General features: G+C 36.6%; 1 protein-coding gene across 1 annotated transcript in view; it reads left to right on the top strand.

Moving 5' to 3' along the window:
• Positions 1–27,050, top strand: part of eys (eyes shut homolog) — a 200,970-nt gene that overhangs the window by 145,480 nt on the left and 28,440 nt on the right. The window contains exons 41-43 of the mRNA XM_016668551.1: positions 7,398–7,548; positions 16,320–16,428; positions 23,716–23,939. Coding sequence (XP_016524037.1) covers positions 7,398–7,548; positions 16,320–16,428; positions 23,716–23,939 — 484 coding nt within the window. The remainder of the gene's footprint in view (positions 1–7,397; positions 7,549–16,319; positions 16,429–23,715; positions 23,940–27,050) is intronic.

The raw sequence follows: 27,050 nt of genomic DNA, 5'->3' as shown, positions 1-27,050 counted from the left end.
TTTTTTCCAGACAGCTTAGAGGTGAGGTCACCATGCCTTGAGCTAGTGACTTAAAAAAACATCCAAGCGTGTGTCTCACCGGACTACAGTTGCTGCTCCTCGCTCTAAAAACTGCAGCCACCTTGATTTTTGTGAGTCTGCTCCCATGCTGCACCAGTCAGGTGCAAGTCCAACTAAAGTTTAACCACTATGCATTGTGTGGCGATCATGGGTGATTTATTCCACACAAGCCGGGCACAGACGTCATAACATTCATCTTGCCGGTATGGCCTAGATCAACCTGTTATCTGTGACATCCTCTGTAGGTTCGCAGTCTCTGATCTACATTTCCAGGTCTGTTAAGTGTTGCTGCGCACCTCAGGGTTAAATGTCTGTCCTTTGATCACAACGTGGATTTTCTAGTCTCAGTAACTATGATAACGGGAGGATGAGGGCCGGGTTAAAATACTCCCCTGAACCAAAAAGTTGATGTTACACTGTGTCTAATTTGAAGCAAGTACATTTTGCTTAAAGAGTATATTTAATGTTTGAAGAGAATACAAAAATCATTTAAAACAAACTAGAATAATAATTACTTAACCCTTTTTTTGTTTCTCTGGACTGACGGTGGCTTTCTAAGATGGCTGCTGAGTGACAAAAAAAACCCAACATATATGTAAGATAGTGACAGTTAAATCTGTCAGGTCATGAAACATAAAAGTAATGGATGCTTTATATACAGTTGGTTTATTTGAAGATCAGTTAAACCTTGAATACACATTAGCAAAGTCCTTATCAATATTAGGACAGACGTCTGGTTCAAGTGTCCATTTAGAATTACGAAACTCATCATTTTTTGACAGCTAAAAATATTCAGTTTCCATGTTTTAGTTATGTTTTGTACAGTTCAGGTTGCTAGGTGTAGATTATGTGACTGCACAAATATTCGTCAGATCATTTTTTATTAGCTCCTTGTACTGTATAAATTGTATTTACATATATATTATGATCAGCACACCAACCTTTCTCATTTACCTCAAAAAACATCTAGGACAGGTGTTCAATTTAGTGAACCTTTGTCAAAGTGACTATATGCGTTTGTGTGTTTTAGTCTGATAATATGCATTTATTTTCTGAGTATGGTGGGTTGAATTATGGAAAGTGTTGCATGCATTGTTCAGGAAGTACTGTTTTGCAGACTTAACTAAAAGATTTCAGAACAGAGTAGCAGAATAATTGTAAAGCAAAGCTTTTTTTATGCTTTGCTATAGTAATTACTTGCTTTTTGGATGTGTTTTTAGAATACAGAAAACTTATACACCTGTGGTGAAATGATGTTTTAGATTTTTTCACTCTTGTGGGAAAATATTTCCTGTGTTTGCAAAGGTATTCATGCAGCCACTGCCCTAGATGCCTTCAAATCAGTTTTAATGTGATAAACCATCACAAAGATGCATAACGGTAAAGAGAAATGACAAAAAAAAGAAAAAACATTCTTTTCAGTATATACTTTTTACTAATAACAACTGAAAACTCTGGGATGTATATGTTTTTGTAGTCTGTTACCACAAGTACCTATTGCACTTCTTGGGTGTTATGTGTCCAAAGGATTTGCTTATCTAGATATAAACACTTGTATTTGTTTTTAAATGTCTTAATGGCCTTCCTCCAGCTGACACTGGATCATCTCCAAGGCCAAGTGACCAGATGTGATTGGGCTTTTGTGGTTGCAGCTCGTAAGTTATCAAACAATTTGCCTCCTTTACTGTCTTTTTTTTTTTTTTAAAGACATTTTTGGCTCTAGTGGCCTTTATTTGATAGTTAATCAACAGGAAAGTGGGCAGTGAGAGAAGGGGGAAGACATGCAACAAAGGTCACCAAGGCTGGGAATCAAACCTGCAACAGCCGCATCAAGGACTAAGGTCTTCATATGTGGGTTGTGCTTAACCCCTGCGCCACCAAAGCACACCCTCTCATTTGAAGACTCATATTTGTCTCTTTCCAAACACAGCAAATAGGTTGGCCTCAATTGTTGAACCAATGTTTGCCTAAAACTACCAAACTTGTTTCCAAACATTATAAACTCAGCTTTTAAGATAAAATGATGACTAACAAGTGTTTAGGGTACATCAGCTCTGACCACAATCTGATGCTGCCACCTGGGTAGATGATGTGTTCAGGGGTAATTTGTAGTGAAAGTTTTCTGCCACATAGCTATGCACCGGGAAGCTTACCTATATTTTACAACCCGTCTTTGGCAACCCATTTTTGTGGACAAAACCCTTTATACTTACGATCCTGCTCTCCCATGCTCCCCTCAGGAACAGCTCGTGCTTTGTTGGATTAGCTGCCTTTCTCAGAGAAACTCGCAACAACACATTGAACCAACAGCTTTTCTTCTTTCCTCTTTTCCCACAGTATGCCTCATCGTACTTAACCCAATGCCATTCCATGAATGCTTACCTAACTTTTTGAGATCTGATTCAGATTCTTGACTTTACCAGAAGTTCTCTTGAAATTAATTAACAACAAATGAAATTAAAAACAAATGAAGATATTATTATTATTATTGTTATTATTATTATTATTACATTTTGTTTTAAACTATCTTCTGCATTTCTGCACACATGCCATGTAGTTGTGGTGTTGTCCTATTATTTTTTTCATTTCCATGTGATGTATTGAACAGTGCTCTTTTGGGGCTTCATAATTTGACATTTTACTTTTTATTCACAAATTCTTCACTAATGTTTCTGGGGTGGCTTCTGCTTTGTTTTATTAAGTGACTTTGGAAAGTACACTATCCAGATATGTATTTGTAAAAATATATCCAAATATCATTTTTGTGTTGCATTTTAACAATTATGTTTTGTATTGTGTTGGACTTTTATATCACAATTCCAATAAAAGTGCATCAAAGTTGTGCTTGTAAACATATTTAGAGTGGTGATACGTCACATTTTTATTTTAACTAACTGTTTTTTCTTCACTACTACCAGATATTGTAGGAAAGTTACTGTATTCATAATACTTTAGTAATTATTATGTTACTATACCTCAATAATGAGATGGAACATTGTAAAGCACCTCTGGAAGATAACACTGTATGACATCCTAATGAGTCACCTGTGCATTTGTGCTTGAAGTCAAGCTGTCCAAATCGCTTCACTTCCACACTGTCTTAGGTTGTGTCACATATTTGGAGCAAGGAGATATCTGGTTAAGTAGATCATCAGTAACTAAATAGCTGAGTGTGTAATCTCCCCTATATAACTTAACTTAACAGTTAGCTACCATCATTGTGCCATACAAACATTTTTTTGCCATTAATATCAGACTTGAAAACTCTGGTAAATTGGACATGAAACTCATAATTTTAGCCTTGGTATCTCAGGTAAGTTCATTTTACTTACAATAACGCAGTGCCACATAATGTAGAGGCTTAAAAGAAAAGGGTTAGCCTTACGGTGAAGAGAAATGAGCATTCAGAAAACACACAGTTTGCACAGTGGCTTTTATCTAGTTACGTTTCCTTGCTTATAGCACGCTGTCTTTTTCAAATCAGACGATGGGAACTGAGCAGAATCCTCCAGAGATCAAACATACAAAGTTAATCAGAAGAAAACCAAGTGGTATACATTGAGATGTGAGGAATCGCTTCGCCAAATGTGCTCCATATTCTCCACCTCCCCTTTCGCAACTCTCCCCGAAGCAAATCCACAAGTCTCCCCCTGGACTTCAATTGTCAGATTGAGAGGAGAAAGACTGGAAGGTGGGTTGTGAGGGGGGGGGATAAAGAGAGGGAGAGGAGAGGAAGGAGAACAGGTGACAGGCACTGACAAAAAGGACGAATGCTCTGTAAGGTTCAGTGCACAGTAAGAGGGCCACGGAGACGCCACAAAACAATTTCCTTTCAGACAAAAAATAGAATAATGAGAGATAAGAAAACATTGACATCTGTTGTAAATAATATTTGTCCAAAAATGAGTTATGACACAATGCAGAAACAACTGCTAAAAGAGGAGAGTATAGGTCATTGTTGTCAGAAATTGATAAAAAAAAATGGCGTGACTGACTGTGCTGTTTTGCTCATTAAATCTAATGACTTTCTTCAAGTTTGGTGTTTTATAAATAAGTTAGATGATTTAGTGTCATGAGTAATTATGTTTTTTTGGGGAGTCGCATATGTTTTCTTCATGTTTAGATAATTTGCCAGTTAACATTATTTTGTTCTTTTCTTAAAAATGTGCAGTTTGTGTTTCTTCTGCTCGTCTCTCTGATGTTGGATGCAGTAAATATAATTATTACCATAATTTATGCATTATGGCTCATTCTCCCTTAGTTTTCAAGGTGAATTAAATTCCTCTCAGTCTATTCCTTTCTGCATCACAGACAATTCCAATACATAAATTTTTACTTAGGGTTCATTAAAATGTTTAAAGTCCTTGAGATTCAGTGCTTTATTTCTTTCATTTAAAGAAGTAGATGCCTTCAGTTCAGCCTGCAAACAGAGCATGTGTATGCAATTAAGAAGAGACATAGTCTGTAATCTCATCCCTTGCTGGCACAAGTTACAGCACTTCTCCACCAATTAAATGGTCACATGTCATTGCAAATCGCTATTTGCAAAGTAGAACCACGCATGGAAATTTTGGAACACAAAGTCATTACACTCACTATTAGTGTGTCATTAGCGGCATTGCAGACTGGGAAATATATGGAGTACCAAACATGTTGAGCTAACAGCAGCCTCTGTCTCATAAAGAGATGGGAATTGTATTGATCCAATTCATTTGCATCTTGGTTACCATGCTGCCTTGAAACATCTAGCTTAGAAGCTGCTTTCTTTGCTGATGTCTAAACCCCCCACCCATGCCATTACAGGACCTCAGCATAGATGACATGCACACTGCTAAGACACAACGCTGTCAAGCCCACACACCTTCATACTATTTTTAGCTCGCAACATCAGCCTACTTCCTGAGATTCGTGGCTCTAACCCTGTTGTCTTTGGAAAATCAAACAGGTCTACTTCACGCCTACTCAGTAGCTCTCTCTGGACTAGTACTCCCTTGTCACTTCTTCTATTTCAGCTGAAATATCCCCTGTAGGCCTTGTTGGAAACACAGAAACATTTAAGGTCTCTCTAACAGGGCAGCATTGCTGCTCAGTTCCCTGCCCTGTAGCCACGTTTTCCTTCACAGTGAGACAGGAGGTGAAGGTTCTCTTTCTGTCTGAGTCTCTCTCAACGACCTGCATTCTAACATTGTCATGCATTTGTTCCTGTCTGTTCAGACAGCAGTCTGGGGCCGGTGTGAATGTTCCCTCCAGCTCCCTTATGAAGACCACAGTAGTTTATGAAGGAGCATAAAGCTGTCCAACACTTTCAAATTGCAATTACTTTTTTGCAGGAATTATGTCATGCAGTAAAGTATTGTGACAATAAAGATTACATACCTGACAAATTACTAAATAAATTGTCAGTGGTCATATCATTGTTTTATTATCGAGAACATAGTGGTTGAGGAAGCCAGACTCAAAGCAGATGTGATGAAGCTTTCCACTCAGAGACACTTAGAGCTCTGCTGGAAACGGAGTGCAAGTAACAGTTCATGTCATGGTTTAGAATAACAAAAAACCTGGGTTTTAGTATTTTAGGAGTCCCGTTTAAAAAGTGAAACTTGTAGATTTCTGTCTCACATTGATGTAATTCAAGGATTTATTTCTGTTTATTTAAGTGGTTATGACTTATAGCTAATAAAAAAACAATCTCCCCCCCTGGAATATTAGAATATTAAATATGATCAGTAAACTGAAGGATTTTTTTTTTTTAATCAGACATGTTTGTTACTGCTCACTTGACAGGTGTTCAGCACAAAGCCATTAACACCATCCAATCCAGCTGCAAATGATCATCACTAAAGAACGTCCACATAGAGCTGCGTGTACAAGTAAAATTAAAAGTTGAGTAGAAGGAAAATGTATGGTCAGAAAATCCTGCTGAGGAAACATGGATAACTGCAGCCTTGAGAAGATTGTGAAGCAAAGCCCATTTGAGAGTTTGGTGGAGATGAGGCTTGGACACATCAATGTAATATTAGCAGAAAAAAAAACAGACTTGATTTGAAGAGTCATGTCATCTGCTGCGTTGTCTCAAGTTAATAACTTTCTACCAGGACATTTTAAAGGAACGCCTGCTTTCTGATAAGCCTGCTGCGTTGTACGACTATACTTCTCACATCGTTGTGGGTAGTAACCATTATATACATCATTTTCAATTCGTTTTAAATCTGATACAATATTAGTTTCTCATAATGTTGATTTTGAAGGGATCTGGCTCTTGTGTTGAGCTCTCTGACTCTGTGTATAGAGGCATTTATACAGCAGAAATACAGCGAAGGAACCTGCATATTTTCTAAACAGCTTTTTGTAATAGATCAGTCTTTCTTTTTCAGTGGCTCCTTGCATTTTTTTTCTCCCCAACCATCCTCTCTTCAAGTACTCCGTGAAAAGTTTATCTATCCCTTAGAGAGAATAAATGATTATATTTCCAGACTTTTTCAAATGAACTCTCTGTGCCCTTTGAGCAGATTCCTGTCTGTATTTCTTTATTCATGTACTCGAGAAGGAGGGGGTTACCGTTACTTTTAAGAATTGTGTCCCAGCTGAATTTTTTGACTTTTGTCATACATTGGCCTTATACAAATAAACTAAATTGAGCTGAATTGATTTTTAAGAAATAAACGTAGCGTTGCATGCAGACGGAGCTTTTGACATTTTACAATTTCTCAGGTCCGGGTCAGTTCCATGTTGCGGTTTTATTCTTCAAGGGAGGAAACATTTTGCCATCGGCTTGTGTGTGTTGTTGCTGAGGTCACAGCAATGTGAAAGATTCTTGATAAGCTTCTGTCTAGAGAGAGGCAAGCTTATTGGCTGTGAGATGGTATTTGTTAGCAGACAGGAGTCCTCCCTCAGGTTTTCATGTGAGGGTTATTGATCTCCGCAAGTATGACCTTGTGCTCAACATCCTCTATTTTATTGGCGGACATTGATGCAATATGTAAAGAATCTGTGTTTAAGTAATTGAAATAGGGGTATAGCCATAGGATGGCAGACGTATCTGATAACGTCAGATTTGATCTACTTCTGCTTTTATTTTCTTTCCTTTGTAATAAGCCAAAACTTTTTCTCTGGTGCAAAACTAATTTCTTCAAAATCTTTTTTTTTTTTCTTTCTCTTTGGCATCACGCACAGAAGGGACTTCCTTTGGGATCTCAGTTTAATTCAAAGTCATTTATATTGCAGTGTTTTTTTGTATTTTTTTTGTTTTGTTTTGTGTTTTTATCAGTATGCTGAATTTAGGAATAGAGGAAATGAAACTCAAACTTTTTCCGAATTCTGTTTTCTTATTGTTTCAGCCCAGGAGCAGAACTTTGGGGATCGGTTCCTCCACGTGTCCCTTGAAGATGGGCGCCCCATTGCTCAGCTTGGCTGTGGGGGCACCAGTGTTTTACATGCAGCTGCTGACAAGAGCATCAATAATAACAGATGGATGTCGATCCTAATCCGGTATGATGTTTGATTCCTTTGAGTTTGATTCACAAAATACACAATAAACTGGATGTTGTTTTGTTTATAAAGTCTTTAGGATGGATCTTAACATAAATATAAACACAACAATTGTGTTCTCCAAAAATGGCAAACCAAAACAAACAAACAAAAAAACAACATAATCTCATCAGCTACAACAGTATTAAAAATATGGCTAATAAAACATAGGTATTCAAAAGTTACTGACCATTGAGTCATGGATCTATTTGTTCTCCGAAGGTATGTGATGTCCTGCACAAAGCTTTGACTTGCAAAATCTTTAGGGCTCCTAAATCGCCTGATTAGATTAATTCATTTGTAATCTCTCTCATGCGAGTAAGTGGGAAATGATTACTGTAAAGCCAAGCAGCAATGTAATAGTAAGAGAAAGAAAAAAAAAAAACTGTTGTGTGTTTTGAATGACATGCTCCAAGATCTACTTGAAATAAGTTGAAAGAAACATTTCTTTATATTCATCACACTCACCTTGTATTATAACTGCAATAACTATAGGTTTCATTGTTTAATCAAAGATGGCATGCGATCCAGGCATCAATAAAGTTTGTAGTTTGAATGTGACAAGATAGGAAAAATGTACAAGAGTAAGTTTTGTTTTTTCACCATACTTGCTATTATTTGACTCATTTCCTTTAAAACGTATTTCTTGTATTGACATCAAAGTCACAGATGAATGTATCCTTTCACAATACAAATGAAATCACTTGGCTCAGAAAGATCCGGCACAGTTTGGCATGTTGATCTTGATCTCCATCCACTTACACTTCTTTCCCATCTCCTACACCTAAGCCTGACAAACAATGCTTCTCCCCTGCACAACCGATCTTTCGTCTCTGTGGTGTGCACACTGGCTTATGGCTCATCACTATGGGGCAGAGGGAGCTGCTTGGGGAAATATGAGAACGACTGCCGCAGAGCTCTGGCAGCTCTATTTATTCTTGATATGTTCAGCACTTTTGATTCACATGCAAATGAGCGTGTGACATCAGAGGTATTTGTCTGAACACTAAATACTTACTTTCCTCAGCTAGGAGTTGACAACACTGAATACAGCCTTGGTAACTTGCAGGTGTCAGCATATGTGTGTTGCAGGGCAGTAGATGCATTTAAGCACACATAAGCCAGGATTTTTTTTTTTTTTTTTACTTGGCACATGACACCAGAAAGAGAAAACCATTTGCCTTTTGCTTTTTGAACAACTACTGTTAGATGTTTTATTCACTCTGTACTCTAAGCAAATGGTGTGTTGCACTGATTCAGCACTATCAGTACGAAGAAATAAGTACACCCCCACTGTGCAACATTAAGTTTTGTGATATGGAAAACAGTGGTTCTATTTTTTTTATTTTTTTATTTATTTTTTAAGATAGAAGCGCTAAGTATTGATATCCAATTACTTTGTTCAGTTTATTTGATGACAAAAAGTTATGAAATTTTTGTAAAACAAAAATAAGACAGTCAAAAATAAGACAGTCACACTAAGAGAGGATTTATTTTTTTTCTGCCAGTAGGACTTGGTATTTGGCTAGAAGAATAGTGTTCAGCATCAGCCTCGCCACATGCACTTAGCTAAGCCCTGTTGTGATGTTTGGCTGATCCGATCCCAGCTCTTTCACCTCTGGCTTCTCCTAAAATGTTCTTCTCTCAAAGGGTATTGTTTTAAGTGACTTCACTGAATTAATTAGTTTCTCTTGCTCCATTTTGCATCTCCAGTCGATCGTCTCCAATTCCCACTGTTCGATCTGTCAGTCAGGCAAATTTTATGACAGGCAGCCCCACCGTCGGCCCAGTGGCAGGAGGGTGCTGAGATGCAAATCAAACTGCATTCAAGTCTAGGCGCAGGAGAGGGGCGCCCCAGAATGGTCATATTTCTTGTATTGAAGAAACTTTTAATGACTTTTTTTTAGCGCCCGAGGGCGGAAATATGTCACCAATCAGTTTACTTATCATGAACTATAAAATGTTTATCTTACACAACTAAAAAATATATGCATATATTTCAAAAATATTTTTAATTTGTTATTTAATTTCTATCAAATTTGTTTTTTGTCTTATTCAAGGTAATGTTGCAAGTGGTGGGGCGGCGCCCTTGTGCCCTCTATTGGCCAGCCGCCACTGCTAAAGAACTATATGAATATCTTTAGGCAATGTAGGAAACTCGATACTAATGGAAAGAAGCACAACGCAACAGCTTTAGATTATATAAATTTTCTTCAGAAATTTTGTGTTTGTGTGTGTTTGGCTTTATTTTGAACAAAAAATAGTTTAAAGACACCAAGAGAAAAAAAGAGCACTCTTGAAATGCCCTGTGCTGTCATATCAATTCGCAGAGAGGAGTCTGTGGGGTGGGGGAGGCTGTGTCATTTTTCATTTGGGGAGGACATGTTTACTGTTGGCTAGCGTTTTGATGTCGGGAAGTTTTCTTTTCTTCAGGGACATTTTGGGGCTATACTGCAAAGATTAAATTTCCAGAGTGGCAGACTCCAAATGCTCCCCTGGTCATTTTGTGAGGCTGCGTCCATTATTTGGTTGAAACCTGTTGTGCCTGACATTCACTGCTAGAGTAATTTTCATTCTTAATACACACAGTTAGGGATCAATGAGGATGATACATAGCTTTCTGCTGGAACACATTTATTCTCTTGTCACATGCGAGTCCCTGGTAGATATGATTATTCAGCCTCCTTTATTTCTCGGCAGTCAAAGGAATGGAGTCTTTTATCTCTTTAAATGAAAAGCCAGGCTGTTATTTACTATATTTCGACTGTGTGATAGAACCACGTCTTTATTAGAAGCAGGAGATTTATTAATTTTCTTTTGTATGACCTGCCGTGTTTGCTTAAAATGCCATATTTTGATACTTCAAAATGAAATTGTGCACATAAACATTGAGCCCTTATTTCTACATAAGTGCATATTTGTGAGTAAGCCAGATTTCTATTATTTCTTGATCTAGCAGTCTGAAGCTCATTAGAAATTTGGAGTTACAGCTCCATAGACCGTCTGCTTCTGTTCTCTTGAATTTTGCTTTGTGTCTTTCGGCGTCAGCTGGTTTGAGGGACTCCACTGCAATTGAAGACACTGAATAAGTTGTGAGCATTAAACTCTCCGTGGTCACTTCAGACTTCATGGACTGTGTCACATTACAAATCAATCTGTTTTTATTTATTAACTGTAAAACACGATCAAGTATATTATACCCAACAATTTATTCGAATCATCTCATATAGTTTTCATTAAAGTTATCAAGTCATACATTTGTATATTAACCTTTATATTTTATTCGGACTAATAAACTTCTACAAATCAGCAATGTTACTCTAGTGAACAGATTTTAAAGTGTTAGAGGGATAAATAATTTTTGCTTTGAACATTTCTCAGTTGCATTCCCCCTTGATCAAACAAGTTAATTAAGTTAATTACCGGTAATACACATATTGTGTAAAAATGTGATAGTTTTCTAACACTATTCTTAATTTGTGGATGCCTTAGTAGTTTGGATGCTTTAGTAGTTTCAATGTTAATGTGTGTGTGTGTGTGTATATATATATATATGTGTGTGTGTGTGTGTGTGTGCTGAAAATTAAATGAACACGATTAGGTTTGAATTGTGCTTGTTTTTTTTGTTGTTGTTTGTTTGTTTGTTTATTTTCGAGTTTTTCCCATTAATTTTGTTTTTGTTTTGCACTGTATGGATTAGCAGAATTGAATTAGAAGGAATTAAGCTGATGTTCATTGAATTGAATTCTGAGTTAACTGGAACTTAAACTGAATTGGATCGAGTTGAATTAAACTGAATGGAATTGCATTGAGTCAAGCTAAACTAAAATGAGTTGAAATATAATTTTAACCAATCCCAAGTGTAGTTTTCTTCAGCATCCAGCATAGGAAGACTGCACACATATTATATTTGGAGAGTTTCTGTTGAAGACAGCTTTTTTTTGTGGGGATTGTCGTCTTCCTAAAAGGCACCACATGCATCTGCTGAGCCAGAGATCAATCAGCAGAATCTAATATTAGTAAATGATTTATGAAGCAGAAGCAAAGAAGCCCTGGAAGTTTTACCTGTTACAGACGACAAGTCAAGTTCCAAAGGCACCAATTATAAAGATTCTTCTGTCATTAGAGTCTCCCTGCATGGTAAATGCATTTCTTTACAGACTCCCATTAGGCTTGCAGTAATAGCTTTTTGTTATAAATAACAGCCTCAATCCTTGCCTTAAGTCTTATTACCCCTGAAACAGCATGTTCCTACAAGACAGCACAATCATGTTAATTTAAACACCGAGTGATGCCAAGCATTTCGTTGACCGGTTTAGAAATAGCGCGTGCACTTAATTTACCCATGGAATTTGGTTATTTACCGCTGCTGTTCATTGACCATTGAGTAAGTTTCCAATGTAAAAACGCACATGTGGGTGTGAGTGTCGCATAGCAACAGCCCCTGTAAGAGAAGAAAAACAGACGTGTGCTGTGAGGGGGAAAAAAAATCTGAAAAGACATTTTTAGGACATATCAGGAGTCTGACTTCTTTAAATTAATGCTGCAGAAATCCAGCGTACCAGGTTCAAGTCCAGCCTGTTTCAAAAAACACCTGTTAATCTGTGTGAGCTTCTTCAATAACAAACTCCTTAATGGAGAGCTGAGAGGGCTCTTTGGTACCCATATGTCGTCACTGCTTTTCAGTCTGTGGGTTTATAAGGTATGGGGTAACTTAAATTAAAAGTGAGTAATTTATTACTACAGAGAAGTTAATAAATCTCTCCAAAGATAAACAATCTTACTCATTTTGTTTTTATACACAAACAGCACATCGTTAGTACACTGTGTTTCAGTTGCTTTAAATTTTCATTAGACTTAATGTCATATTGTGTATTCACTTGATCTTAATATAGAGCATTTTTGTTTTCAAACACACATCAACTCAGCGTGACGCCAGATCAGAGTTAAGGCGTGTTTATCGCCTGCACTGTATTCAGCGCTTTATTGACAAGACCTCCTCTTAAAAGGTTCACTGGAGAGGCAGTCGGCAGCCGCGCCTGCTCACACTTGGAGCTTTGTTTTGTGAACCCCCACAATGCCAAGAGCCTTGCTGTGTGCTGTCTAATTGTATTGCCAAAGATATAATGATAGAACACAGGCTGCCCAAATTAATTGAGGCTTGCCGGTCACAGCACAAATTATGCAGCAAATGCTGCAGTGCTGCGTGTGAGAGCGCCACTGCACCATAGCCAGAGCGGAGATTACATTCACTAAAAGTGCAGATGTTGGTCTGATATGTGTTTGAAAATACTTTGGAAAAAAATATATTAAACTTTTCCCCCAAAATTGCTCCCTTTTGATGGTTTGTGTTAGATGGTGTGGAGAATTTCATAAATAATGAATATTAACCATATGAAGGGTGATTTCTGTTTTGTCTTCTTATGTAGCTGTTCAGCCTGCTGTGCTATGACTAAAAGCATGGTAACAGGTGGCATTTGTGTTCATCATATATGTATAACATATGAGTCAGGAATTATTAATTTGCTCATAAACATTAAGGGTCTAGTAAGCACCATTAACTTCAAATATAATAGTTTTGTATTGGTTAAACGCCAAACTATCTGAATACTACAAATTTGCCATGTTGTGTTCCATCAAATCATTTTTTAGGAATAAATAATGTTTTTTTAGAATAATAAACAGCTAAAAAGGTGTCACCAAAGCCCAACAGTCAGAGAAATATGCTGCAAGGGCACCAGTGTGCTCCATGATGTTTTACTGCCATCTGTTGCCAATACTTTCAGATGTTTTATGCAGTAGTAATATTTTAATGATGATTCTTCCCTCATTGCTAATTTTCTGCAAGGGGACTGTGAAGGAGGCACATTTGATTGGAAAGACAAACGCCCACCTCAGGTTTAACAAATACCTTTGCATAAAGGTGCAGTGCTGAAAATATCGCCTGGTCCCTCAACATTGCAGGTAATATTTCAGAGGTTATGCCCCTGAAAGTTACAGAAATGCTCGTGCCCTGAATTAGTCACACACCTCGAGTCTAAATGAAGATTTTAGAGATGACAAATTGCTTATGATTAGATCATTAGCCAGATGAACAAATGCATAAATGATGATCGAGGATGTAAAAAAAAAAAAAAAAAGCTTTCCACCACATTGTGGTTTTGTGTGCCTGGAGAAAATGAAATATTTACATGTCTTTGTTTGTTTATCTGAAGCTGGGATATTTCTCCTGTTGATCCTTTGAGACCAAGCAGGGGAATAGAGCAAAGAAAACCCAGTTCCAGATGATTTAATCTCTCCATTAAAGGCCTCTTTCCCCTCTCTTTCATTCATATATATGGAAGGCATCAACCATTGTGCGTTTTGTAGTGTTTGTGATGTTAATGTGAGCCCACAAGGAATAGTTTTAGTTGTCTGGCTAAAAAGACTAGAATAGTTATCTATATAAATAGCCAAGTTTTCCTTAGAGCCAGACCAATGTAAATTAGCTGAGTGGAGCATTCAGTGTGCTGACGAGAGCTCATCAGGAGACGTCACCCTGTTTGCTTAGGCAGAGACTGTTTTTTTTTTTTTGGGATATTAGCAGGCACAAAAAAAAAAATCCCCACTGTGCAAACCACTAAAATATGCATCAAACATTTTCAGCAACAGACATTTTATAATATTTCTATGATTTTTCATACCTTTCTATAGTTTGTTTTGCTTCACAAAGACGTGTACTCATGGCATGTATGGGCTCATTTGCACCTTATCATCTTGCTTTCTGAATTTCAGTGGAGAGGATATACTTTTCTAAAATATCTTTCCGATCTGTTAATGTTATGCTAATGTATGAAGAATGACAGAAGAAACGGAGCAGGCACCCTGGGGATAGTAATGTCTCTCTTTTCCCTTTTCTCTGGACATTAGGCTGCCTTTCACGTATTCAATCTTAAACATGTGTGCATGAATATATGTGTGCATGCAGATATGTGTGTACAAAAGAGCTCTTGTGATTTCCATACCTGTAATTAGTCCTACCTGAGGTTGTGTGTGTGGGATTGCCTCAGGGAGGTGTCCTGGAAGGCTGTTTCAAATTAACAGGAGGGCGATTGCCCTTATTGTTTCCATCTGGCTATTAAAATATACATTTGAGGCTTTCTCCTCATCAACGCTCAGCCAGTCACAAACAGCAGGATGGTCGATTTTGCAGAATCAAATTAGCAGCTCGGTGACATACAGCGGCTCTCAAAAGTGTACATAACCCTGTTAAAATGTCAAGTTTTTGTGATATGAAGAAATGAGATTGAGTCATTCCAAACCTTTTTCCACTTTTCTTGTGACATCAGATAACCCCTAAAGAACAATACTACTGATGTATTTTTCAAATAACAAATTAAAAAGTTTAGGCTTTAACGTACAACTTCTAGGCTATTGACCTGAGGTGAATTTGCAGCAGTAGTCAACAAGAAGTTAAAGTTTTGTAATGGTACAGCCAGAATCTAGAATCATAAAGTGCTTCTTCAAACTATCAATTTATATGCACTGTAGTGCAACCAGGTAATTGTAGTTTTATGTAGTTTTAAATGGCACATTTTTTCTCAAATGGAACTGTTTGTTTTCACTTTAGTTTTACGTGATGTCAAATCAATTAGTTGGAGGTTTTGAATTTGTGACTTTATGTAAAGTCACAAAATCCTGGATTTTCATTAGAGGTGTAAACAGGCTTGAGATCCGCTGTGTCATTTATCTCACATTTAAGCAGCAGGCACTGCATAAACTTGTAGGATGAAGGTGCCTCGCGTGAATTACTTCCCAGCACATAATCAAGTTTATGTGAACAATGAAGTCCATACGCAACCTGTCGCAATATAGAGAGCCCATGATTGTATAGCGCCAGCATAAGCCAATGATGGATCGAGGAGAGGGAAGTGCTTGACTTTGTCAGTGTTGGAGTATGACACAAGTAGACCAGCTACTTAACATTATGGCTACAACATTAATGACTAGTGCAACTGTATATTTCCCCAGAGAGTCCCAGCAGGTCAAATGACAAAATTGTCTTCCTTCTCATTAGGGTTATTGTGCATATATGGTTTTTGCCCTCATTTTTATCATTAATTAATCCTGAGTGACACAATAAGCTCTTACAGGTTTGCATTTTGCATGTCTTTGTGAGGCTGATTAGTTTATGTATTTATGACTGTTGTAATTATTAGTAAAGTTAATGTAACTCCTGTTTTATTTGGCGTGGCAATGTGTGTCATTCACTGTAGCTTTATCATGTAAATGAACCTGCTAATGACTGCTTATCTCTTTATGTAAATTTCAGATTTTTTTCTAAGGAACACAGCGATTTAAAGTATATCGCTGCAGTGCCGAGAAGAAACCTATTTTGGTGCTTCTTTTTTTATTTAAATCTTGCATCCAAACCATCGTCTGTTTTTGTCGTCTCTCCTGGGTTTTGGCTGGTGGGGAGTGATATAAACGCACCATTGCTCCCAAGCCAATCTACCACTGCATAAAAATCCTCATAAAACTGTATGTAATGTATACCTAGTCAGTTTATGGTATATTCTCAATAGTCACATTAGCAGCTCCATTACTGTGACTGCTGTGTCTGTCTCGCCATCAGAATATTTCCATGCTTTGCTGGATTTATTGTGAGTCGCAGATTTTGCTTGGATCTACCTTACTTACTAACTCTCTCAATCACCTCATCTCTCTCACTGTTTTTTTTTTTTTCTTAACAGATTTAGCCTGCCTGTTGGCAAACAAGGAGGGTCATGTCGGATTGAAATTGCTGCAGATAATGGCACTGCACAGCATCTTGAGGAACTTGTGTCTCACCCTGTGTCAGAGGTATGCTTACCTGCCTTCAGTCACATCAACCGTTGCCCTTAAAGTCCAGATCTCTCTTTGCCTTTTCCATGAGGTTTATCATAGACTACCGGTTGCCATTCATGACTTCCAGGCATGATTAAGCAATTTTGATGCAGCGATCAGAGATATTAGGAATGAATTTCCAGTCAATTTCTATAAAACTGACCTATCAATGCACTACAGATTTTAGCTTATCTGTTGTTATTTCCTGCTATTAAAAAAAAACAAAAAAAAACAACATTTATAGTATAGTTCTCAAAAACAGCTCCAAGTTACAAAGCTGGGTCTTTCAGCTTCACTGAAAATATACAAAAAACAGTAAAATCCTCCATGTTATGGACAAAGTGGTAGATACAAAAAAAGAACTAAAACATGATTGGAGCAACAACTGCTGTTTTATAAAATATATGGATAACTATTTTTTTTTGTTTGTTTTACATAACTCAAAATGTAAATGTGTGCCATATTAAGATTTATTCTACAAGGTCAATTCAAAATGAATAACATCTAATCAGTGGAGGGGAAAAGATCTAAGCTGTCACTGTTGTTATATTGTTAGGCTACAAAGTTTCTTGTGATTTAACATAGACTTTAAGAGTCTTTTCTGCAGCTTAATTAATTAATTATCCACCTTTTTCCTGTAGCCAATAATGCTTCCCTTGAATTCTATGTATGGCCTTTCATTCTTACAAACAAAGCAAATATGTGTTACAGTCTTGCAATACTCACTTCTGCATTTAATAATAGCTGCATATCAATACTTCAAAAACTGTGAAGATGACCTGAAGACATGGACTCTAGCATATTTAGATGGAGAGGGGAGGTAAAAATATACTTTAAATCTATATTGATTTGACATTTCCTATGCTTTTATATCACTGGGGGCTTATTACCTGTGTATTTGACTGCTTGCAATGGGCAATTTTCTATTGTACATTCAGAGAGTGTTCAGAGATATCAGATCAGAATGTCATGCACTGATAAATTATTACTGGACATAACTGTCTTACTCATTCTTAAACCTAAGATTCTGTGAGGTGATGTGAGGTGAGGTGAGGTGAGGTGAGGTGAGGATATTCCTTAATGGGCTTATTATTGCTCAAATGAAAGATATTTTCACAGATTGTTTTGAATTCAGAGGCCACAATCATCTTGAATCCTGGTCTGACAATTGGAAACAATCCAGTGATTCCAGGAATAAACCCGACTTCACTTACAGTGCATGTTCACTTTACAACTTCCGTTTTATCCGAGGTACTCCTGTCCTAACATAGCCAAGCTTTGTGGGTACAAGTACTAACTTCACTAAAGATTATTTATGAATCTTTAATAAAGTTTGGAAAAAAAACATCAGGGCAGCGTTGCACTGCTCTACTATGGAGTTGTTGTTTTTTTTGTTTTGTTTTTTTTTTTGTATTAGCTTTATTTAGCACATTGTGACCTACCTTTTCTTGAATCAGGTGAATTTAAGATGAAGCCAGGTTATCACTCCCTCACTTATCCTACCATGCCTTGTGATGATCAGGAGTTACAAATAAAGCATTGATGTTGGAGAGTAACCTGGGGATATACACTCTCACATATTTGATTAAACAGATGATGCTTACTGGCAGCAGCTGAAACAGCGACTGCATTGTTTTTTTTTTTTGTTTTGTTTTTACTGAACTTTGCCACCACCTCCGTGCCAACGGTGGCTCCGTTCAAACAACTGACCTATTGAACTCAGGACAGCAACACGATGAATTGTTTCTTTGTTGCCCTTATGTTGTCAAAAGCAGCCCAGTAACGGCCAACACTCGTTAAAAGTAGGTGCACCTGTTATGTTTCCCCATAGATGATCAAAGGTAGCAGGCATGAAAGCACCATTAAGATAGCTCAGGCTCAATAATCAGATGTGGCTCATTAATTTCATCTATAACTCCTCTATATGTTATTTATAATTTTGTTTTTCTCGTTCAAAGGCACAGAGAGGGACTCAACCTTCCCACCGGCTCAGCATGCCCCCTCCCTCAGCATGATTTATGGTCTTCTAATTTGAGATGCTATGATTTTTTTTCACATCCTCTTTCTTTCCTTTTTTTTTTTGAATTTTCCTTAAACTTATAACACATTCATTAATTACAGGAGCACTATCTGTGTTGCAATTAGCAGGTAGACTGACAGATAACCTTTGCTTGCTCAGATTACCACAGTGTGTAGATGTGAAGAAGAGACATTGGGTCGAGTACTCGGCAAAATGACATTAATGACATATTATTCCAATATATTGATATTAGATTTATACATTTGTATAGATTTATATTACATATAAATCTAATATCTCTTGGAGTCCACTCATGCATAGAATAGTTATGTTGTCAAAATGAGCCTTTCAAACCAGCTAATCTTTTCATCTATTTTTTATTGATATAGTGCAAAATGACTAGCATTCTAGTCATTTTGAGCAATTTCAGTTTAATTCAGCTGGTTTGCATAATACTAATTGATATTAAATGTCATCTCAACTATACAGAATTTAATTTAGTCAAAAGTTGATACAAATCAATCTTCGACATTTCAATACAACAAAAAACAACACTTCTTAGTGTGGAAATTATTACTGAGAGAAAAGGACTTAGTTGTTTTAAAAACAGAAGCTTGCAGAAAGGAAAGTGATTTTCCTACAAATTTTCATTTGTGAGAGTTACTGTTTTTTTACTCTACAATATTTAATTTATCAAAAGAATGTTGTACAAAAAATGTAACATCCTCAATTTGAGATGTGCCTCATGTTTTTGTTTTTATTTTTACAGATGCAGCTGTCTAATATTAGTCCAAAAGATTTGACTGCATTAGATTTCCAGTGAGGCAGAGACATGCAGTTCTGCAATATCACAATTCACTTTCAATCTTATAAATTCTCATTTATGCTAAAAGTAGAAATTATGAGATTTGTAAAATCTGAGATCAAGAATCAGCCACACGTTTTCTGATCAGTCCATCTCTACCACAAAAAAAATATCTATGTAGGCCCAGCAGATTGCACTGAGGAATTAACTTTGCAGCAAATACTCAACCTGAGATCACATTCACTTCACAGTACAAACAAGTTTAAATTATGCCCAGTTACACTGAATCTAACTCACTTCAAATTTCTATAATTCTCCCCATTCCGATTCACACATTCCGATTCAGACTGGAGTTATATCCATTTCTAATACAGTAGTGATTTATTGTATTGCATTACTTGTGAAAGCTCTTTATAGTATGCCTACAAATGCACTTTAAAAGGACATCCTATTCATAATTTGAAATAAAAGAAGCCCCTTAGCTGGTTTTGTTACTAATGCTTATAGAAAGCTTTCAGTGAACAACTAGTTTCAAGTGTTTATTCATGAACTGGCTCTACCCCTGCCACAGAATCATTATACTTGTCACATATCTCTTGGCCAGGGCTGCACCACATGAGAAAATAACTCAATGCTAATATTAGTTGAAATATAGAAGCTGGTTTTTTAAACTCTCTACAGCTTTCAGCATCTTTAAAACTATGATATGCATCAGGTCTGGTTATCTGTAACATGTATATTGACCACCAAAAGGCTTCTTACTGTATATCTGGCATTCAAAGTCTGAACTTATGGCAGTTTTGTGAAAGAATTATAATACTCTTGGTGATAATAATCTTCACACTGATGTTGCTATCACAATATATTTGCTGTACATTGGGCTGTCTTATCTGTGGCTATGTTATTTTATTCAAAAATGGCACGGAACTGTTTACTAAACCGTAAAACTGAATAAATCCAAGGATGTAATATACACTGTAACCACAGTGACAGTACTAATAGAATTCTTGTTCACTTGAGAGAGTGAGAGACCTGTCTTTGAGGTCACTGTTGGAGAAAAATGTATCCCCAAACTGTGTTTTCCCTTTATAGTACTGAAATCAAGATTTTTGCTCCAAGAACATGAAAGACCTTGCATGTGAAAGTATCTGCTATATTTCCCAGTACAGAAGATAACTGGTTAGCCATGCAGCACTGCGTCTGTGTAGCCAAAAATGCTACTTTAAAACAAAATTCAAAAATGAGCATATGGCTCTCGTGAACTCAGTCGCTGTTGGTCCACTTACAAAATCATGAATATTGCATAAGTGAGCATTTCGAATGGGCTCGTCTCATAAACATGGTAAACACACTTGAAGGGGCCATGAATTCATTCTGCACCCCACCGTCATTATGCAACTCTAGCAGCTCATTGTAGATTGTATCACACAAATAAAGCGTTGCTCATTGTAAAAGTTTCCCAGCATCGCAGCTTAGTTTATTTGACTCTTAAGCTTTGTTAAAGATACTCTCAGGGGCTCCCCAATGTGGTGACAGTACAATAGGTGCTCCCATGATCCCTGTCATCCATGTCGTCTGTATTGGTTTTCAGATAAGCAGCAGTTTTGCCACCAAACGTTTGCATTAAACCAACACCCTCAATGATTATGTGGCCCAACACTTAACTGTCCCTCCATGAAATGACTCCTCTGCAGCTGTCCATCACTTTCGCTCAGCCGGCTGCATAAAATGATAATTGGCATTTTGAAAGCACTATAAATACATAAATACTGACGTGACTGCTCAGATTTTGTGGTGGCAGTTATGAAATTGAACTGTTATATTTGATAGAGAGGTAGATAAAAAAAAATGGCATAATTTCTGAGAATGTCTTAATTATGATGGAAAAGAACATGGAAGTAGAAAGAGTACAAAAGGTAAATTCATATTTAAACTTTACTGTGCAGATATGTAGTATGTTTTATACTTTTATTTTGATATTGTCTGAATTTTTTCTATAATATTTATAACAGAAAGTTTATCCAGTATTGCATTGTGACCAAAAAAATATTTGTTATTGTAGTGTTTGTATTGATCTAGAGAAATAGCTCTTAATTTTTTTCTGAGTGGCTTCTGTTTTTTTTTTATATTTATATATTTATATTTTTTAGTCAGCTCAAAGTCTCTTTTTGTACTTCAGAGTATTGAGAGCAAGGTTTACTTTTATTGAGTTACTTAAGATTGACTTATAAATCATTCAAGTGTAAACACAGTATAAAGATTCAGGAGATGAACTAGTATTGTATCTATGCATTATTAAAACTTTAGAATATTGTTTAAATTTCTTCCTGAGGACACTTTTTATTAATTTCTCTAAAAGAGCACATATTTGTATTCCTTTAGTTGCAGTGCTGTAAAAACTAATTTGCACATTACACATTTCTTTTCAGATTATATATTATTGGAAAATGGCTTTCTTTTTTTCAAGGGAGAAAAAGCTATTCATAATAACAAAACTCAATGTAAAAAAAATGAGTGAAATCTTTATCAGTAAACTACAGTTTTGTAGCAATTAGTCCAGTTTCACAAAACAAAAAAATCACCTGCATACAACTCATCTTTCAATATTAGATAGCTTGAAAGACCTCAGGACAAAAAAGAAACAAAGTTAGTTACATCTTTCAGTTTTGAAACTGTTATAAAGCACTTCTTAAGCCTTGAGGTCTCTAGGAAAAATCAGCAAAAGTCATTATCCTCCAATGGAGAAAATGTAGAACCAAGAGAGCTTCAATGCCACATCCAAGAGGTCACAAAAGAACCCAAAACAGCTTCTAAAGCACAACAGGCCTCACATGCCTCAGTTAATGACACTGTTTGGAATTCATCAGAAAGAAAGAGTTTGGGCAAAAACAGCATCCATGATAGAGTTCAGAGGCGAAAGCCACAGCTAACCAAACACACACACAAAAGAATGGCCCACAGGATGTTTGTGAAAATATTAGAGTGTGTGGACTGATGAGATAAAATTTTAGAGTGTGTGGACTGATGAGATAAAATTTTATTTTCTGGAATATGTAATCTCTTGAAAAAAAACATGGCAATAAGGCATTTCAGAAATATTTAAACTGATTGTTATACATGATGGTCTGGGGCAGGTTAGTCACTTGAGCACCTGGAAGACTTGACATAATTTATGGGACCTTGAACTTTGCTTTCTACCACAAAATCCTGAATAGCTTTATTTGTGGGTGCTAAATGTGTGCTAAGAGAGGTTTGCATGCCCTCGTTGTTGTGAAACTGGATGCAAAGAGAGAACTGGTGGTAAGTTATAGTGGCTAATAAACGAAACAAAACAAATAAAATACATAATTCAGTAAAGAAGTTTCAGTGTGTTTTTACCTCAGAATTAGCTAAAAGAGAACATTATTTCAAGTCTTTTAAAAACAGCAGCATTATCTATAAATTTAGAAATATCATTCAAACATTATTCATTCAGATAATATTATTAGTATTATTAAAAAAAAACAAAAAAAAAAAAACGCCTTGTCGGATTTGGACCTAAAGTTCTCTAATTCCTTAATTCCCTAAACAATCTTTATTCCTGTGAGTTTTATTCCACAATAATAAACATTTATGCAACATCAGCATTGAATGTCCTGTCAAAAAACATAAACTTCTTAAAAATCTGAATTGTTTCAAACATAATATAAAGGCAGGCTCAGTAATTATATTTTGGTTTAGTTCTATTTTATTTAGCATGGACAAACATATCTATAAAAAAAAAAAACAATATACCTGAACCCTCACTGAGAATAAAACCTTTTTAACTGAACTCCAACAGGATTATTTCCCCAAATTGTGTAGCTCCGTTTTGGCAGCAGAATTAATTTCACTCATTAAGCAAAAGGTTATGGTAGAATAAGCTGTGAGTTCCTGAAATTTATCACAATTAATACTATTTAAATGTCACATGAAAGTTAGCAAGTAATGTTTTTGTTTTTATTTCTCTCTCTCTCTAGACATATGCAGTTGTGAAACTCCTTTACTGATTGTTAACTGAAAATTGCTGATCTAAACATTTAACAACAAGTCAAAAAATACCCTGGAAAATCCAAATCCTCTGCTTACAGGGGATGAGACTGCTTACATGCTAACTTAAAGAACTTAAAACGCTTACAGGATGGATTTACGGATTCAAAATTATAATTCTGTGCCGATAGGTTCAGAAAGTGATTTTAGTTAACAGTATTGTGATTATTTTCCACATTATATTAGCGTTGAATCTAGCAGTAGGTTCTAGATGCCATCTTACACATTTCATATTAATATAAATCAATCTCATTTTAATGTTAAATTGACTATGTTATGTACTGTTGCATCCAAACTGTTCCTAACTTCAGAGACTGATTTATTTAAGGATAAATCAGCTCTCTGACTTTTTTTTTTTTTTTTTTTGCAGACATCCTTTGGACCTATATTTCTTGGGGATGTTTCATCCCTCTGGGAGCTTCATGATGAGAGAGGAAAAGAAAAGAGGAGATTCATTGGCTGCATCAAGGAATTCCAGGTCAACTCAAAGGAGATTGACCTGGTGGGTGAAGCAGTGAAGGGGAGGAACATCAAGAACTGTGACCCGCCTGTCTGCCAACACCTTCCTTGCCGCAACGGAGGAACATGTGTCAGGTACAGTACCAGGTCACCTTTTAGCCCAAACAGATTATTTAAGGCGCTGGAATGTAAAAACCAACACGAACGTGAGACAGTGTCCCTGAAAATTCATTTCTACATGATAACGCGTGCTGCAGAAAAATGAATCTAGGAATAGGAACCGCCTGTGACTGATTACACCTTATTTACAATATTCACCTGCACCAGACAAAGTGGTAAGAAATGATGTTGCTGCATAACCTGATGTTTTTTTTTTTTTTGTTTGTTTTTTCTCACTGTATAATCGCTATGACAGGATCGGCAGAGGTAGTTTGTTTTGTGGGAACCAACACTTTATAGCAGTAACCTGATCCCCCCCCATCTTATAAGAACATGAACGGTTATGGTCACACATTTAGCACCCTGCCAGGTATGGAAATGAGAGTTTCGCTTTTTCCTTCTCTACTATTTTTTTTTTATACAAACATGTTCTGTCGTCAAGCTCTGGTGCTCCTTTATCTTGATTATGTTTTTGTTGACTAATGGTTTATAATTGACATCTGATGCTTTCACTGATGCACAGAGTAGTTATGATTAAACTACACATAGGTGAACTCTGTTTACTAGTGGGGTACATTTTGAAGAAAGAAGTTTATCTAGAAGTATTAGATTTAGGGGGGCTAGATGCAAAACGCATACCCTGCATCCAAAATTGTTGATAATCACACACAATATTTCTTCCATTTTACAATTATGCACTCCTCTGTGTTTATCAAATTAAATCTTAATAAAATATGCTGAAATTAGCTATTTTGATACAATAAAATCCAGTGTAAAAAAGGTTCAAGGGCTCTAAATTCTTTTGCAGACAAAGTATGTTTGTTGGCTGTTTTCTCTTAGGTTAGGATGGGGCTGTCTTTGTCTAAGGGACAATATGAAGTGTCCTTCACACTGTATCAAGCTTTTGCCTGGTTCATTTCAGTATGGCTGTTGCTGCTCTGTCTCAACTGAACCACAGCTTGTCCTCAGATTACTTCATTAGTCGATAAATAAATATGAATTCACAATTAAACAATTTATACATTTTTCTATTTTTTGTTAAATATTTTATTTGGGAACATGATGCAGCCTGCATCATGCATAAAAAGTGGGTGGGAGGGTCTTACGTAACTATTAGCAATGGATTAAGCTAACGTGAACTCATGTGTTTTCTGCCTTCTGTCTCAATGCTCACAGGCATATTCACTTCAACTGCATAAGCTTTTCTAATACTTCATGGAAAACATGAACTGCAACACAATTATGTGCAGGCTCTGTTTTTCAAAACATAATCTACAACACAATTCTGAAAGAGTCATCACATATTACATTACATCATGTTTGACATTTTTTGTTGTATTGAGCTATATGGCATTTCTGAGACCAGAGATTTGCCTTTATGTCTCTCAGTTTTATTGTTTTGTTTCATTGTACTAGTAAAAGTGTCATAATAGGCAAAAAAAATATACCGTTGCAGACCTTTTTATGCCTAAACAGAGTTATTGTCAGTTATTCCATGACAATAAAAGAATACTTCTAGCTCTTAGACACAAATTTAGTTTTATGTTCTCTGTATGTGTGAAATTAGCTGCACCACCTGACAAAAACGACAAAATGGGAGCTTTCACCTGCAATCTTAGCTGTATCAAAACCATTTGCATCCATGAATTTGTCACAGTCACTGTTTGACACATTCCTTTTACATGCTAATACTATGATAATGTCGGGGTGCGGTTGTTGAAACGACACAACAATTCGGTCATCCATGATTTTATGTCTCATCAAAGATTTCCTGAATGGAAAATAGAGAAATCTATGAATAAGTCTAACTTTTGAATGTGCTGCAAACCTAAAGCAACTATGTTTTTGTAAAGCACTTTCTTTTCCCGACCATTTATTTAGTCAACAAGCAGAAGAACAATTCCCTTACATCTTTTTTTTATCTCCAATAGTCGGCCTAATCAGTCTGCCATCACTCTCCACTTTCCAGCAATTTGGCTCGTCTTTTTAAGTACGCATTAACTGCGCATGATGCTCTTTCACCTTTGGTAATCTAGGAAATAGCCACTCTAAATGTCTCATTCATTGTGTTGTGACACTATCAATTAACAGTTGCATTTATTAAACAGGAAATGAGAAAGGGCGCCATGAATATTGGCATATGAATAGCTTTAAGAATCCCAATTAAGAGCCGGTGGTCACATTGGCTTGTCATGTGGGACAGTGTGAGCCATGCAATTATCTGCATGATGAATATGCGTTACTGCAGTATCCTTTTGAATCACATTGTGCCGGGGTCATCGGGAGTTCGCACAGCTCTGCTCATTGTATTGGTATCCCTAGGTTGCACTGCCGCAACATAATAGGATGAATGGGGATTTTTGTCAAGGGTTCAGTTTTGGCTATTTTGGTTCCATCCTCTTTTCATGTGGCTGTATGTTTATTAAACCACGTCGGAATATAAATTGAAAACTAAGAGGGCAGTGACTTGTTGTTGCTCGGTGACACACAATACATGTATGGGTAAAATCTTTGTGGGGAAGAAAAACAGGTGCTTGGAACCTGAATACTTTTGGCCTCCTTATTTTGTAGTTGTGATGTTTGGCGTCTGTGTCACTTGTGAACCTCAGGTACAGGTCACAGAAACAGATGCACATTATTCAGCAGGTGAAAATTGTTTCCGAGAAGTGCTCACGCATACACACGTACTGTAAGAGCCGCTCTGTAACAAAAACTGTGAAAAAAAAAAGTCAAAAGATATTAAACCACCTGAGGAAAATATGAACACCTGTTCAATCAAAAGTGATAACAAAACAAAATCTGTGGACTAAGAGATCCAAAAATTTATACAACTGCTCCATTCTTTCCATCTACAAATGTACTTATGATCAGTGTGGTGCAGCTTGCACCTGCATCCTTTGCTCCCTTACTGTGAGTTCCTTGCTGGGGTTCTAATGCTAATGACATCCCCTTGTGCTTCTTTCTGAGCAGTTATTGGAAATTTTGTGGAAGCAGGTGGCAACATCCTGCTGGGAGTATGTCTTTAAGACACCTGAAGACAGAAGAGAGATTAGGAACACACCTAAAGATGCACGCCAGATCTTATTT

The sequence above is a fragment of the Poecilia formosa genome, unplaced genomic scaffold (assembly GCF_000485575.1).
Source record: "Poecilia formosa unplaced genomic scaffold, Poecilia_formosa-5.1.2 Scaffold15, whole genome shotgun sequence".
Classification (NCBI taxonomy): Eukaryota; Metazoa; Chordata; class Actinopteri; order Cyprinodontiformes; family Poeciliidae; genus Poecilia; species Poecilia formosa.
This window is presented reverse-complemented; position numbering and strand designations above follow the sequence as displayed.